At 34.5% G+C, this 16,768-nt stretch overlaps 1 protein-coding gene across 1 annotated transcript in view; it reads right to left on the bottom strand.

Annotated features, from left to right (window-relative positions):
* Positions 1 to 16,768, bottom strand: part of LOC131853083 (E3 ubiquitin-protein ligase MYCBP2) — a 134,464-nt gene that overhangs the window by 21,388 nt on the left and 96,308 nt on the right. The window contains exons 38-48 of the mRNA XM_059203893.1: positions 15,346 to 15,561; positions 14,816 to 14,968; positions 14,444 to 14,540; positions 13,950 to 14,020; positions 13,104 to 13,192; positions 12,097 to 12,193; positions 7,778 to 8,023; positions 3,418 to 3,610; positions 2,859 to 3,002; positions 1,893 to 2,036; positions 262 to 370 (exon numbers count right to left, since the gene is read on the bottom strand). Coding sequence (XP_059059876.1) covers positions 262 to 370; positions 1,893 to 2,036; positions 2,859 to 3,002; positions 3,418 to 3,610; positions 7,778 to 8,023; positions 12,097 to 12,193; positions 13,104 to 13,192; positions 13,950 to 14,020; positions 14,444 to 14,540; positions 14,816 to 14,968; positions 15,346 to 15,561 — 1,559 coding nt within the window. The remainder of the gene's footprint in view (positions 1 to 261; positions 371 to 1,892; positions 2,037 to 2,858; positions 3,003 to 3,417; positions 3,611 to 7,777; positions 8,024 to 12,096; positions 12,194 to 13,103; positions 13,193 to 13,949; positions 14,021 to 14,443; positions 14,541 to 14,815; positions 14,969 to 15,345; positions 15,562 to 16,768) is intronic.

Below are 16,768 nucleotides of genomic sequence, written 5' to 3'. Positions count from 1 at the left end.
CTGTCTAAGAATAATATACCTAGACTGCTATCCCAGACCGGGTGACTAAGAATCTCTGGTGAATTTAACACGTGTCTCTATCTTCGGAGAATCGTCGTCTCTAGTTATCGAGTTAATAATCTCTATTTTAAGCCGGTGAAGAACCATAATTCCACTGCACTATTAACATTCTTTTTATTTAAGATTATGGTCACTATACGCCCGTTTGTACGCTATAATAAAGAGAAAACGGTATTTACTTATTTAAATTTCACAACTTACTTATCTGAGACAAACGTGAACTCCTCTGCATCGTTCATGGCGTCCCAGAGAGCAACTAGAGCGCGAAGCGCTGGTGGCAGCACATTCACAACTGAACTGCCTGCACCTGCTAAATTATATTTATTTATTTACATCACTAAATGTTTCAGGGATGCACAGGCTACGTTATGCATTTACCATCAGATGGGCGTATGGTTTTTCTTTCCAATATTATGGTATAAAAAAAATCAAATAATGCCTTTGTACAACATTGTCCGCATGGTCTCACTTATTTCAGCCACAAAGCAAGTATCTTTCGGTTTGAACGGAGTATTTACAGAGACACGGCTCCTTACTCAATCGGAATGGCAATTATAAATACTATGATATATCATCACATAACGGAGTAATGACTTTAGTATTTTTAAATGATATCCTATAAGCCATGATTGTCCCTCACTAGAGACGTTGTATCCCATTATAATTAAAAAAAACTCTTCTCAGTAGAAATCATCTGAGTCAGAACTGTGGGTACTAGGGCAGTGAAAGGAATACTCAAATACTCAATACATACATAACATACATTGATATCACTGAAATCAATACCAACAAACATCACTATAATAATGCATACAGTGTTAGTGAACTGAAGGTTATCCATAGTCTACCATCAGTTTACTTAATACTATATAGTTTGGTTTAAGATGAAGCCTGTGACAAGGCAATGGCAATACAGGGTAGAGCACGAGATCTTAGTCTTCAGGAATGGCAACATATGGTAACAGGAGCGTCACACGATAATGTGATGTCGTGATTAATTAAGGATATCCATCGATGCCGATTGCCTCTCAGTTAGGACGTCATGCGTCAGCTTGTTTGCCATATACATTATGTTTTGCCATACGTACTAGACCGTGGTCGGTCAATATTTAAGGAAATATAACACAGTAGTTTCTTCGAGTCATTCGATCATCATTATAACAATCAATTAGTCTCCAGGTACAGGCCTCTATTTATAAAACTAATCGGCTATTACTTACTTAGTATAGGGTATAAATTCAATTTTCTGTCTTTAAACCCTATGTATTTGTACTTCCTTTTTGTCGCCGCATCTTATATCAATGTACATATATCATATACATGTAGCAATTAACCATGTCTCCACTCTGATACCACTCCATCATCGTGATAAATTCCTAGTCTGTTTGCCATGAAGTGCTAACTGATCACACCTCATGCTTATTTTCCACTAGTGCCCCGCTAGCTACCATCAGCGCAGGCGGGTCCATCATTTCATTATCATCCATTAAATACATATACATAAATAGTTAGACCGATACATCATTGGTATGAAGACGTGGTTACTACGAGTATATCAAAAAAAGGTTCTGTAACTCAGTTACACAGGGGGGAAAGGAGATTGTTATTAATGTGGACTGATGATCCTATTGCTAGCGATGTATCATGTCAAGTTGACCTCCACGCGGTTTCCCCTAGAAACTATCGTGATAAATTCTTGGTGAATTTGTCACAATGGACATTTGTCTCATGCTCATCTTATCCTTCACTGGTGCCCCGCTGACATAAACTGTTAGTGTAGGCGGGTGCACCATTCCATTATCTGAAATTAAATAACAGAAAGAGAAACCAACTGCTAGTGCTGGGCTGAGGCTCATCTGCATCATCTTCGCTTATAGTCGTATCCATATCCGACTTGCGGGAGCGGCTGGCGCACGCTTCTATGCCCGCACGTGTTAGCGTCTCAAGAGCCTCATCGTTTAGGCGCAGGTATTGTCCTGAGAATAGAATAGAAAATCATTTATTCAAATAAACTTACATTGAAGCACTTTTGAATAGTCATTACATTTTTTTTTAATCTACCGCTCGTTCGGAAAGCTGTCTCATCACAAGAAGAACGAGCAAGAAACTTGCGTGTTGCTCTTTTAAATAATTTGATTATTACTTTACATTTTTAAGTTTAAGTGTGTGAATACAAACCATCAATTAGCACTAATTCTATTAAATACTCAAAGAGAACAAAAACAACAACGATAAGAAACTTGAACAAAATCAGAAAGATCTATTTCCAAGCTAAGCATTGCTCGTGTAATGAGTACTGGACAATTGATACCAAAATTTTAATACTTTTGTACAATATACATACATCTAGACCAATAATCATAATCATAAAGGCAAATATATATGCAAGAAATAAAAATCACGAACTTCAGAATCAAGGCCGCGAGATAAACTGCCTTAGCTGATAGATTGCTGTGGTTGTCAACAAATAGACGACTAGTATATAATAAAAAAAAAGGTAAAGAAGTATTTAAAATGAAAAGGAAAATAAATTAAGAAAGGCATATATTATATATACGTTAAATAGCAATTGTCTAATAATAAGTAAGTGTAGTTCTGTATATGACTTGTTATTAGCGATAGCTGTATAATTTAATTAAAAAATATAATATCTATAGTCAGATCACGTCAGGCTGTCGTCTAGTACCCATAACACAAGTTCTACTTAGCTTGGGACTAGATGGCGCTGTGTGGATTGTCCAGACTATTATGAATTATATATCATAACCATGTTTAAACTTTCAAAAGCCCGAACTTACCAGCGTTGGTAACTTCGACGGAGTGTCGCTGCAGACGTGCCGAGATTCCTTCCATACCACGTGTGACCACGCGGGTTCCTTGTTTTGGCAGTTGCGGGTGGAACTTAAGGTAAGCAGCGCAAGCGATCGCGTCGTGCACCACCCCTACAATGTTTCAATTATTACTTCAAATATTTATATTAATTCTTTTATTCTTAACTTCTAACTAGGTTCTCGCACCGGCTTCGGCTTCGTACGGGTATTATTATATATATATATATATATATATATATATATAAACTCTTCGTCTTGAATCACTCTATCCATTAAAAAACCGCTTCAAAATCCGTTGCATAGTTTAAAAGACATAAGCATACCTAGGGACAGACAGCGACAGCGACTGTGTATTATACTATGTAATAATAATGATGATGATAGAGCGAAAAAGGACGAATTAAACAAGGAGAATCAGAAATATTTATTATGATTGTACATTGTTAAAAAAATGAACGTGTAATTAGGGTTTAAAATGAGATTTATCTAATATATAATAATATATAAATAGATCTTTCATACAAACCTTCATGCCACAATAAAGCTGAAAATATGGCACGAAGACATTCCGCCTGGGCCGGACTTTGGGCGAGCTGAAGAGGCGCAGACGGCAAAATCGGAATCCCGGCCATCGACGACGATGGTGTAGAACTTCTGGACGACCCTGATCGAATGGTCACCCGCTGGCCATGCTTGTTTCTAGACCCTCGGCGACCATGCTGTATGTAAAACAAATATGTTAAACTACTGCTTCTTTTCAGCACATCCTGCTTTTTAACACGCAGTAACATAATTTTAATTGTATATCTTTGTTGTTTTTAATAGTAAATAAATTAAATTCTAAAGTAAATATATAAATAAATTATATTTATAAATACAATACATATTTATATATACATATAAAATAGCCAGAACGATAGAAACTATACTAATGAATACAAATGTATGTACCGGGCGAGGAATCGAACACAGCAGGGCTTGTGTTATGGGTACTAAACTACTGAAGTAAATACATATGCTATATACATTATGTGTAAATACATATATAATATACATAGAAAACAGCCAGATCGACATAAAAAATACTAAAAAAGTAAAATTGTTTGTACCGGGCGAGGAATCGAACACAGCAGGGCTTGTGTTATGGGTACTATACTACTGAAGTAAATACATAGATACATTATTTATAAATACATACATAATATACATAGAAAACAGGCAGTCCGATACAAACAATACTAATGAATAAAAATTTATGTACCGTGCGAGGAATCGAACCCAGCAGGGCTTGTGTTATGGGTACTATACTACTGACGTAAATACATAGATACATTATGTGTAAATACATGTATAATATATATATAAACAGCAGGACCGATACAAATAATACTAATGACTAAAATGACTAATGAGTACATATTTTTGTACCATGCAAGGAATCGAACCCTGCAGATGTTGTTTTATACGTACTAAACTACTGAAGTAAATACATATGATAGATACATTATGTGTAAATACATATATAATATACATATAAAACAGCCAGATCGACATAAAAAATACTAAAAAAGTAAAAATGTTTGTACCGGGCGAGGAATCGACTCCAGCTAAGCTTGTTATATACGTATTAAACTACTGAAGTAAATACATAGATACAGTATTTTTAAATACAAATATTATATACATAGAAAACAGGCAAACCGATAGAAACAATACTAAAGAGTAAAACTGTTTGTACCATGCGAGGAATCGAACCCAGCAGAACTGGTGTTATAGGTACTAAACTACTGAAGTAAATACATATGCTATATACATTATGTGTAAATAGATACATAATATACATAGAAAACAGCCAGACCGATACAAACAATACTAATGAATAAAAATTATGTACCGTGCAAGGAATCGAACCCAGCAGATCTTGTTTTATACGTATTAAACTACTGAAGTAAATACATATATACATTATGTGTAAATACATGTATAAAACATATACATAGAAAACAGGCAGGCCGATACAAACAATAATAAAAGTAAAAATGTTTGTACCGGGCGAGGAATCGAACCCAGCAGAACTGGTGTTATGGATACTAAACTACTGAAGTAAATACATATGATAGATACATTATGTGTAAATATATGTATAATATATATATAAACAGTAGGACCGATACTAACAATACTAATGTGTACAAATGTTAGTACTGTGCGAGGAATCGAACCCGCAGAGCTTGTGTTATACCTACTAAATTATTGGAGTAAATACATATATACATTATGTGTAAATACATGTATAATATATATATATAAACAGCAGGACCGATATAAATAACACTAAAGAGTAAAAATGTTTGTACCGTGCGAGGAATCGAACCCAACAGAATTGGCGTTATGGGTACTAAACTACTAAAGTAGATACATATATTCTATACATTATGTCTAAATACATGCATAATATACATAGAAAACAGCCAGACCGATATAAACAATACTAAAGAGTAAAAATGTTTGTAGCGGGCATCGAACCCAGCTAACTCCCACTGGAACCGTTATGGGTACTAAACTACTGAAGTAAATAAAAAGATACATTATTTGTAAATACATATATAATAATATTATATATAGAAAACAACCAGATCGTTTCAAACAATACTCATGAATACAAATGTTTGTGTGCAAGGAATCGAACCCGCGACCATCGGAAGTACGGCGCCATGTTAAACTACCAGACCACCGAGGATGTTATACATATTATATACTTAATCACAGACAACTCACCATTTCCTAGCTACATATTTATCTATAACAACTACCTGTTTCCTAGGGGATGATTCCAAGTGTTTCCTGAGCCATTTACTTAAAACAATATTTCTCAGCTAATGGTTACCTTATTAAATAAACGAGTATAATATAATTTTATATTAAATAAAGACTAATTCTGAGAACTTGATACCACTGATAAAGCCATATGTTCGTTGGAACCAGGGTGACTCGATCTCTATTCTTTCTAAGAATTGTATGTGCAATTAATAAATTAATTTAAGACAAAGTACTCCTTCTTTACGAACTGAGACACTTCCAATAATGACAATGTAAGTATCGCCTAACCTTTACGTTATTATAAAAAGTTGACGCAATATGTTGTCCTCTATTCATCCTTATCTATTATAATAATTAAAATAATCCTGAACAATTCACACGGCGCAAACTAGACTCAAGTTAAGTAGACCTTGTATTTTGGGTACTAGATTACTGACAATTTTACTTAAATATTTTTGTTTAAATACATACACAGTATACATAGACATGCCTACCCATACCGACACAATCATACTCATGAATAGAAAAATTTGTAATCAAATCCGCGACCATCAGCAATAAAACAGTGTGCTAAACCGCTAGACCACCACACCGAGACTGTCATGTTATTTATCTTAATAACATTACAAATACGAAAACTTGTAAGTATGGATGTTTGTTACTCTTTCACGCAAAAACTACTGGACGGATTTTGATGAAACTGTACAATAATATAGCTTACGCATCAGAATAACACAGGCTATATTTTTTATTAAAATTTATGTATTGAAATTTTACGCGGGTGAAACCGCGGGCACAGCTAGTATTATATAATTCATTACATACAGCGCACCATTTCCTAGCTACATATATGTAGCTTCGTATACGAAGTAGAATTTATATAAATCCATACCTTCGAGTACCTCTGTTCTACCAATTACCGTCAAGCAGCTTGATTCGTTAGATGTGTTTCGGTCAAAGAATGATTTATCGGACTGATATGACGTAGTATATAAAAAACAACCAGGACACGAAGACGATATGTACCAGGACTATGATGTTTGTGGTAGTTTTCGGTTATATAGATGACAGTTACCACTTGCCATCAAGAAGGCCGACAATTTGTATGCAATTCATGCTGCAGTTACCAGAGGTACAGTTTAAAAAGTCGTCTGTGTAAGGCATCTGACTGTCCTCTTTCAACAGGCAAGCTTTCTTCAATGCTGTGTTTCGTTTGTAGAGTCCAGATTAGGTTAAGAAACATGACTCTTAGTTCTCAGGAATGGAAACGCATGAGTGGGTGTCACATAATAATATGATGTTTATTATGCTTTCATACATACAGACGACGGTTACCGTTTACCATCACGTGGGTTCATTATCTCCCATTGCAGTTGACAGGTTCGGTGGTGTAGTGATTTATCACATAGCTTTACTGCCGATGGTTGAGGGATCGATTCCTCACATGGTACAAATATTCATAAGTATGATTGTTTCTATCGGTTGGGTTTTTTTTATGTATTGACAAAAAAAATTAAGCTCCGTTTAGCTTTTAGCTTGAGACTATTTTTTTTTATTAATGGTCGCAGGCTATTGTGAGGTGCAACAACCTATAGCACTGCAACCTGTATAGATCTATTGTGCTCCCCATTTTTCTAAGTTACCTACCTAGATCCGTCCGGAACAAGAAATGAAGGATATTGTTAGGAGCAATGGATCTCCTCAAGATACGAGTGTATACTCTCTAAAGGAGATATTTCGTTTACATTTACGTTTCGGATACAACCACATAGGATGTGTAGTTTCCTCTTCAAATTGGTATGCTGATTTTTTTTAACACAGCCTAAGTTTGCCATGTGTTGTTTTTCAATGTGCATGTAGCTTGGGACTAGATGGCGCTGTTTTAATTGTCAAAGATTTAAATTAAATATAAAATCTGAAGATTTTTGTTGAGCACAGGTATAAGTTTGCCATGTATTTATTCAATTTGCAGTGTAACTTGATACTAGATGGTGCTGTTTTAATTGTCAAGGGTTTGAATAAAAGAAAAGATAATAAAAAAACAATTTTCAGATCAACAAACTTACCCTCCTGCGATACACGGTCATAGTAGTTACGGTAATATCCCCACCGTGTTCGGGCGATGTTTGCGTGTACGCCTGCGCGAGTCTCCTACCATTGCGGGCGTGTATGATCTGACACGACCCATGCGAGTTCGACGCAACCTCCGATGGTGAAGCCTCTGCGCGATATTCATGACGGGAACCCGATGCAGACGGCTCTTCTGAGTCTGACCTCATTGGTCTATCCTGAATATCAGCGTCGATGTCGGTCTAGTAGTAAAAAAGGGGTAAGTTAATAAAAAATGATTTAATATGTACAATATTCAAAGTCAAAATCAAAATAATTTATTCTTATAGTGCCACTTATGCAAGTATTTGCACTAGTTTCATCGGTTCAGAAGAATTTGCCAGGAACAAAAACTTAGTTTTTTTAGAATATGTGTATGTCTTAAGATATTTAATACTAGCTGTTATCAAGAACTAAATCCGCTTGATTTTTTTCTAATTAAATTAAATTAATTTTCTGAAATAAAAGTACCATACGTTACTATTAAGGTTAGCTGTCTGCAAGTGAACTTATAACGTTAGCTATGTCTCAGTGAAAGTCCCGTCAAAATCGTTCCCGCCGTTTCAGAGATAAGATAGAACAAACACACAACATATATTTTTAATTATGTTTTATCAGTGTTGTATATACTTTTATATACATTTATTGAAACTCTCGTGGCTGGCAACTAACGCCATACATGGTCACTTATTACATATAACCATTTACTATTTCTTAAAAAAAATTATAGGTAGATCCAATTGGTTCGGTATTTTATTATATAATAAAACTTAATGCCAATGCATAATAATTTCTGTAATGATTAATGACAGCTAAAGGACGCAGATGCAGGGGGAGTTCTAGGCTGACGATAATCGTGATGTGCAGGTTAATCTATGTACACGGTGAATATGATCACACACACGATCATATTCACGCCGTTCCTGACACGTAACTTCCTGGTCTAAAGCGAACAGGGACCTAATTACGATGATACATGACGTAACAGATGTAAGGATGCACTTGGTTACCTACAAACTATGTATATGATACGATAACATCTCATCGTATCTATCCTTACTAATATTATAAAAGCGAAAGTAACTCTGTCTGTCTCGCTTTCACGCCAAAACTACTGAACCGGAAAAATAGAAAGGTCATAAGGTGTTTATTAATTTTATTTATTTAAGCTTTGCATTCCATAATTTTACAGTAAATAGATAGACAGGTACATTTCAAAGTAGGTTAATTATGGACCCTGTTGGGCACAGCAAGCGGAAGAGAGGAGAGGAGGACGAATAATTTTTTTTTTTATAATATATAATAATAATAAAAAAATAGTAATAATAATTAATAATTTGAGATTGTATATATTTAATTACTAAAATTGTATAATATTTAATTCAATATGTCATTTTTATATTCTAAAATTGTATAATAACATTTTTTAATCAATAATGTCTTGAGATTTCTTATAAATATTTTATCATTTTTTATCTCTTTTAAAGAAAGTGGTAGGTGATTATATATGTTTATGGATGACACCAGAGGACCACTTGAATGTAGTGCTAACGTGGAGGATGGAAGAAGGAGCCTGTTTCTGTGTCGTAAATTATATTTTTCACACCTTTCTTCGCGTGTTTTATAGAAATTGGGGTATTTTCGGACGAATTTACTGGTTTCTAAAATATAAATGCAAGTCAAAGTAAGAATATTATGTTTTTGGAAATATGGTTTACAGCTTTTACGATTGTCAATATTTACCAGTATTCTAATTAGTTTCTTTTGTAAGGTAAAGAGAGTAGGTGCGTCGGTACTGTTTCCCCACATTATTATCCCATAACTCAACCATGCGTACGCATATGCATAGTAAGTGGTGAGAGCGGTTTGCAAGTTAGTGGTTTTTTTAACTTCCCGAAATGCATATACAAACCTAGACACTTTACTTTTTATTTTCTTGATATGCGATTTCCAATTTATTTGTGAGTCAATGGATATACCGAGGAGCGTGAATTCATTGACCACTTCCAATTGCATTCCGTTATACACGAAGTCAACGTCAAGTGGTCTTCTTTGACGTGGGTGGAAGGTCATTAATTTAGTTTTATTATAGTTAATATCTAAGTTATGGTCGCGCATCCAATTAGACGTTCTATCAAGAATCGAATTAAGTTGGGCATCTAAGTCTGTACCACTTTGGCACGATGTAAGCTGAGAGACATCATCCGCGAAAAGAACACAGGGCTCTTGTACAATTTTAGGGAGATCGTTTATGTAAATTAAAAACAATATACAGCCGATAACACTTCCTTGAGGAATTGATGCGTTTACCATTTTATTATCCGATCTTATCATTTCAATCATATTCTTACTATTATTGAAGTATTCGATTTCAACTATTTGTTCTCTGTTTTTCAAGTAGGATGCAAACCATGAAAATGTTGAAAGAGTTATGTATGGAAGTGTCGTCATTTTTGTAGATGAAACGATGAAACTTTTTCATTTTTCTTTTATTGGGTTAGGTCATTAAATATTTTTTTCATTATTTGGTCAAGGTCACTATTTTCGAGGACGAAGTCGCGGGTACAGCTTGTCTATAATATATCGAATAAACTTACTACGCCAGTATAATATAACTACTTAAGTAATATAAGGTTTAAACAAACTAGATACCTGGCCCGGCTATGTACGGGTGTACATGTATTATACATATAAACCCTCTTGAAGCACTCTATGTACTGCGAAACACTGCATTAAAATCCTTTCAGTATTTTAAAAGATCGAAGCAAACAAAAGGTGGAATCAACTTCATTTTGTACTATGTAAAGATAAAGGCATTAAAAATAAATAAAAATGTAAATTTGTAATTAATAATGGTTAAAATATTATTACAATAGACGTCTTTATCATTATTATATAATAAAAACTAGTGATATAGTTCCATTGTATTCCTCTATTAAAACTATATATAAAACTGACGTTATAACAGTTTATAATTGGCGTCGTCGTATAGATATATTTTTCGTATATAAATATGAATCCGAGTTAGTTACACCATATAATTTAGGAAAGAATAAACTTCTTTTCACTTTTTATAACTATTTATAAAACAGTAAATTTAATCAGGAAATATTGTATGAAAAATTAATTTTATATATCCATTAATATTGTCAAATAGACCCATGATATGGTCTAAAATGAATTTTGTAAGAAATTGTGTATGGAACTGTTTATTGAACAATATCTCAAGAACAAATTGATCGATTTCAATGAATAATTAAGGCGACACGAAGTATGTCGAGGCAGATACTTCTGGTTATTGATTATATTATCAATAACTCGGTAATAGGGTCTTGTATATACAAAGATGCATGTTTTGCATAGCTTAGATTCAAGGTTATTGTCAGCAATTGCCGGCAATAATGTCGGATCTAATAAATGTACAGTACATACTTAGTACTGATACTGCGCCTGGAATACTAAAAGAGATCTTTATTTTAAACTAGCTGTGAGCGCGGTTTCACCTGCGATAAATTTCAATAAAAAATATAGCCTATATGTTATTCTAATGCATACCTAAGGTATATTACTATAAAGTTTCATCAAAATCCGTTCAGTAGTTTTTGCGGGAAAGAGTAACAAACATCCATACTCACAAACTTTCGTGTTTATAATATTATTAAGATAAGATTAATACATGAAAATTATTTTCAAACTGATTCGAAAGGACTGTTTTTTCGTTATATATTTATATGGTTACTGCAGCTGACCTTTCCAGATTCACGGCATAATAATAGGGATAAGTATAGATAGACAAAACCACGACGCGACATATAAAGTGGCTGATGATATACGTACCTGTAGTCTAAGACTACTCATAGGAGTTCAGACCTGGGATCTGGCCGTAAAATAATACAGGCCTCTGGAGTGGCAACTTATGTGAGATATTATAGGTTCACATAATGTAAGATTTATCATCATATATATAGGCGTCAGTTACCATATACTATTAGGAGTGCCGTTTACTCATTTGCCATTACATATAAAACAAACTATATTTATCCTGCGGCTTTAAGTCGGGTCAAGATTTGAATCTATTTGAATTGTTGTCTTCCTACGATGATGATCTGCACCTGTCTCACCCGTGTTTTGGATGTATATATTCTTACAACATAGTAATCGTTACTTTGGAATAATTTACCTTTCAAATATTACCTTTTTACAATATTAATAAAAATCTACGGTAATCTAATATTATAGAGATGTTTTTTAGTATTTATAACACAAGTTTGCACACCTCAGGTATCGTATTGACGTTGCGAACGTTCTCGCTGGCCCGGTGGACGGTGGACGGCCATTCATCACCGTTGCCATTGGTGCGTCTTATAGCCCCTCTGTAAAATGGTTAACAAAGGGTGAAATATATTCTGCCAATGAAAAAGTGATCTTAATTCCTTTTAGTAAAAGATCACGATCCAAACCAATATCACATACAATCTTTTTGATTTGAAATATATTTAGCATACTTGATATAGTTGTTGTATTGTGTATTATCGGAGTCTAGATGCAAACGGCGCTGTCCGTATGAATTCAGTCGAAAAGTATCCTATATATTAATCTATATGTGTAACATATTTAATTCGAATCCAACCACGGCTTTTTTTAGAATAACATCCAATCATCCAAGCATATAATCCATTGACGACCTCGGTGATCTAGCTATTTAGCACATCGCTTTACTTCTAATGGTCGCGGGTTCGATTCCTCGCACTCGTTTGTATCGGTTTGGGTGTTTTCTAGTATAAAAGTATGTATGTATTTATATAAGTTGTCTAGTAACCGCAATACAAGCTCTGCTTAGCTTGTGAATAGATAGCGCTGTGTGAATTATCAAAGGAAGGATATTATAAGGAACATTGATTGTTTGTGTTAAACGGTCCAAATACATCCGAAAAATTATAGATTTTAATACATTTCCAACGCCAACTGCCAGTAATAACATTAAATGATTAAGGCCATCAACCTTGGTATTCCAGCGGTTTAGCACTTTACCTAACTTCCGATAGTCACGGGTTCCATTCCTTGCACGATATATACATTCGTATATTTATTTATGAGAATGATTACATGTGTCGTATAGAGTGTTTTCTATATTATGTATGTGTAGTACAGTTGTCTAGTACTCCTAATACAAGCTCCGTTTAGCTTGGGACTAGGTTGCTCTGTGTGAATTGTCCTGGGTTTTTATTACTACGTTTAAGGTTCAGAAGTCTAATACATAATATAAATTAAATATATAATTACTTATTAGAAGTGCTGGCTTCATTCCGTAACTCTCGCTCGAGCTTGCTCGGTTCTCCGCCAAACATAAACGGGCTAGACGATCGCTCACCCTGAAATGTTAAAGTTACAATGTTAAATATTGAAACATACTATATAGTATATAGCATATAATGTTCTACATAACAGAAATCTCAAACAATTTGTCGGTACATCTGGCGTTACTTGGCAACCATCAATCAACCATATTTTTCAGTGATACACTTCATGCTTTGCCATTCAGGTGCACTACAGTGTTATGTCTATGTGCCCTAAATTTTCACTGTCATATCTCACCATAATTTTATGACTAGTATTTACACCTCATATATAGATCGCGATAATCTCAGAACCTACTACTCCATATTACATACATATTTTATTATTGATAAGACTAGTATTTTTCGGGAAAGGCAATTCATAAGACTATTATTGGCAACAGCAATAAGTGCCAAACAGTTTAGTATGCTTGCATATATGTACATACTATAAGGTGGACAGTTTCAGAGCTTTCCTCCGCAAACTTAGATTACGGTATGAACTACCTGCCGAGGTTTTCATATTCATTTCAAATTAAGGTTTCTTAAGGGTCAGTAACGCGCACATAACACCCCTGGTGTCTCAAGCGTCTGTAGGTTACGGTATCCATTTACCATCAGATGAGCCGTATGCTTGTTTGCCACTATAGTAGTATAAAAAAAAAATGGAGATAAGGGTTGATAGTAATGAGAACCAGTGAACGTGGGATTAAATTCATCACGAAGAGTGTAAACCGTTAGTGTCTCGTTCCGTTATCATACATAAAAAATATAATTAGTTGGAATACGTTACCTCGTTCTCCATGTCGACTAGAACACAGAAGGGGAACCTCCTGTCGTAATCATCACCGCAAGTCATTTGATCTGTAAGAAGAAAGATTTATGCATATTTATGTTTTAATACATATACGAACTTTTGATCATTCCTCGGAACACAATTCATTTGAAATTTACTTTCGAACCAAAATGAAAGAAACCTACTTGTATGCTGCAAAATTCATTTTTCTAGGCCTAGTATTGATTGATAGTCAATTAAAATCAACAAATAGTTCATATGAAAACTATAAATGTTGTTTCATTTTATAGCCATAGTTACCTAAACGTGTTTGTATCATATTTGGAATGATGTTGTTTTACCTCTACCTTTTCTTCAATAGTAATTAAACCCAAATTGATTACACATTGAAAAATAAGAACCAATTCTATGACAATAGCTGATTAATTTAATATTTCAATATTTTTTGGTACTATATTGCTACTAATGATTTGCATGAAAGCTATTGTTACCGCTTGCTGCGGCGTCATCATCGTCGTCAAACTTCCACGACTCCATGTCGTCAGGGTCTTCACCACATGCACTCCATAGACCACTGTACTCCAAATGCTGTAAAAATGTAATTAAAAAGATTGAATATAATAAAAAAATATTGACATATTACAAAAACTAGCCAAGTCTCTAAAAACGAGTAAAAGCAAATTTTTTGATACATATACGTAAATAGCTGTTTTTAGTATGTAATCTAGTAATATACTGAACAGAATAGAATATAATTAACTGAAATTGGCGGTAAAAGAACGGGAATGTATTGTAGGGGACTGGTATGTACGGGTATAGACTGAAATAAAAAAAGCTAGTTTATTTTTATGGTTTTTATATACCGGTGGTGGACTGCAAGACTCAGTGGGAACTAGTAGCTCCTTATCAAGGTGCCGATGATATTGGAGACACCACGCGATCTCCGCGCTGCTGTCGGTGTACGCGCGAGCCGAGTCTTCAGTCAAACGAACCCATGTACCGTCTTTGTTCACCACCTGTTCAAACATGATTCATGTTACTTATGCGTCAGAGAGGAATGTCAGCTAAGAATACTATAATTCATTCATTTACGAAATATTATACAAAACCCCAAAATTATTAAAAATAAATCAAAATAAACATAACTAAAAACTAAATTGTTTATTTTTAATTACTTTTCATTAAAACTTCATACTTAATGTTATAAATGAGAAAGTGTATCAGACTATGCGATTGATCGATCCGTATCAACACTAAAGGGCTGAATGGATCTTTTATTATAATTATTTAAATCTGGGACTATAGACCGGAATCCACTGAATTTTTTTTAAAGTCCATGGAAGGCCTGTTCTGTTTATTAACACTAGTTAGGGATACTTGGCGCAAATCTTACCTCTTCAATAAAAGCGATGTTCGCCCCAGGGGGCACACGGCCGAGTTCCTCCGCCTGTAGACTAGGGCTGGCTCTTACACGTAGTCCAGCGCTATACTTGGCGACGAATCGCCGAAATTTAGAGGGGGTTGGTTGATGCACTGCTGCTTCCTCTGCACGTACTCCTCGCTCTTCGGGTATTTCGATAGAAGTATCAGCTACCTCCACAGTAAGCTCCTTATTGAGAAAAATACATATGTATAAACAAATATGTATGTACATATGTATGTATGCAGGTATGATGTATCAGTGTTGCCCGAAAGTTAAACTTAAATTCTCGATAAAAACTAATAATTAAAATTTTTTATGTGATGATTAAGTCGACGATGAATGATGATGATGACATAGATATGGCGTATGTATATATGTAAGTATGTATGTATGCATGCATGTATGTATGTATGTATGTAAGTATGCATGTATGTATGTAAGTATATATGTATGTATGTATGCATGTATGTATGTATACATGTATGTAAGTATGCATGTTTGCATATATTCATGTATGTCTGTATGTATGCATCTATGTATGTATGCAAGTATGCATGTATGCATGTATGCAAGTATGCATGTATGCAAGTATGCATGTATGCATGTATGCAAGTATGCATGTATGCATGTATGCAAGTATGCATGTATGTAAGTATGCATGTATGCAAGTATGCGTGTATGCATGTATGCAAGTATGCATGTATGCAAGTATGCGTGTATGCAAGTATGCATGTATGCATGTATGCAAGTATGCATGTATGCATGTATGCATGTATGCATGTATGCAAGTATGCATGTATCGATGTATAATTGGATTTATGTATATAGACGTATGTATAGAAATTATGTGAGAGGGGTGGGGTCAAAAAAGTATGGCCACTGTGATCGTAGAAAGGGGAGAAAGGGGGTTGTACAACTTCCGCAATTGGTGTACATTAACTTTGTACGACCCCTTACCACCAGGAGGGCTGTCAGCTTCTATTCTACTCCTATTACAAAAGAAGGCAAGGGAACCAAGATTACCACTTGAATCTCTTTACGAGTTAAACAGTATTTAATTCCCAGAGTTAATTAATTCCTCATTCGCGTTTGCGTTCCTATATATGGCTCCATTGCGTCACTATCCTATCAAGGTGGACGGTGGATGAACTATTTATCGAATTTTCTAAATAAATGAAAATCTCTCCGAACTGATTGTAATTATAGTTTGGTTACGGAGAGTGCATCTTCTGTGCACCGTTTATAACAGAGCTTTCTTCAAATCCAAGGCAAGAAAACTGATCAGATATAAACATCAGTTGCGATTCATTGTCTCGTTAAACCACAAAAATGGTTTGTCTTCTTAAAGTCAAATCAGATAATCACAAAACACTTTTAATACTACTTACTTAAA

The sequence above is a fragment of the Achroia grisella genome, unplaced genomic scaffold (assembly GCF_030625045.1).
Source record: "Achroia grisella isolate CSIRO2021 unplaced genomic scaffold, CSIRO_AGI_Agris_v1 utg874, whole genome shotgun sequence".
In the NCBI taxonomy this organism is placed as follows: domain Eukaryota; kingdom Metazoa; phylum Arthropoda; class Insecta; order Lepidoptera; family Pyralidae; genus Achroia; species Achroia grisella.
Note: the sequence above shows the minus strand (reverse complement) of the source record. Positions and strands in the feature narration are given on the sequence as shown.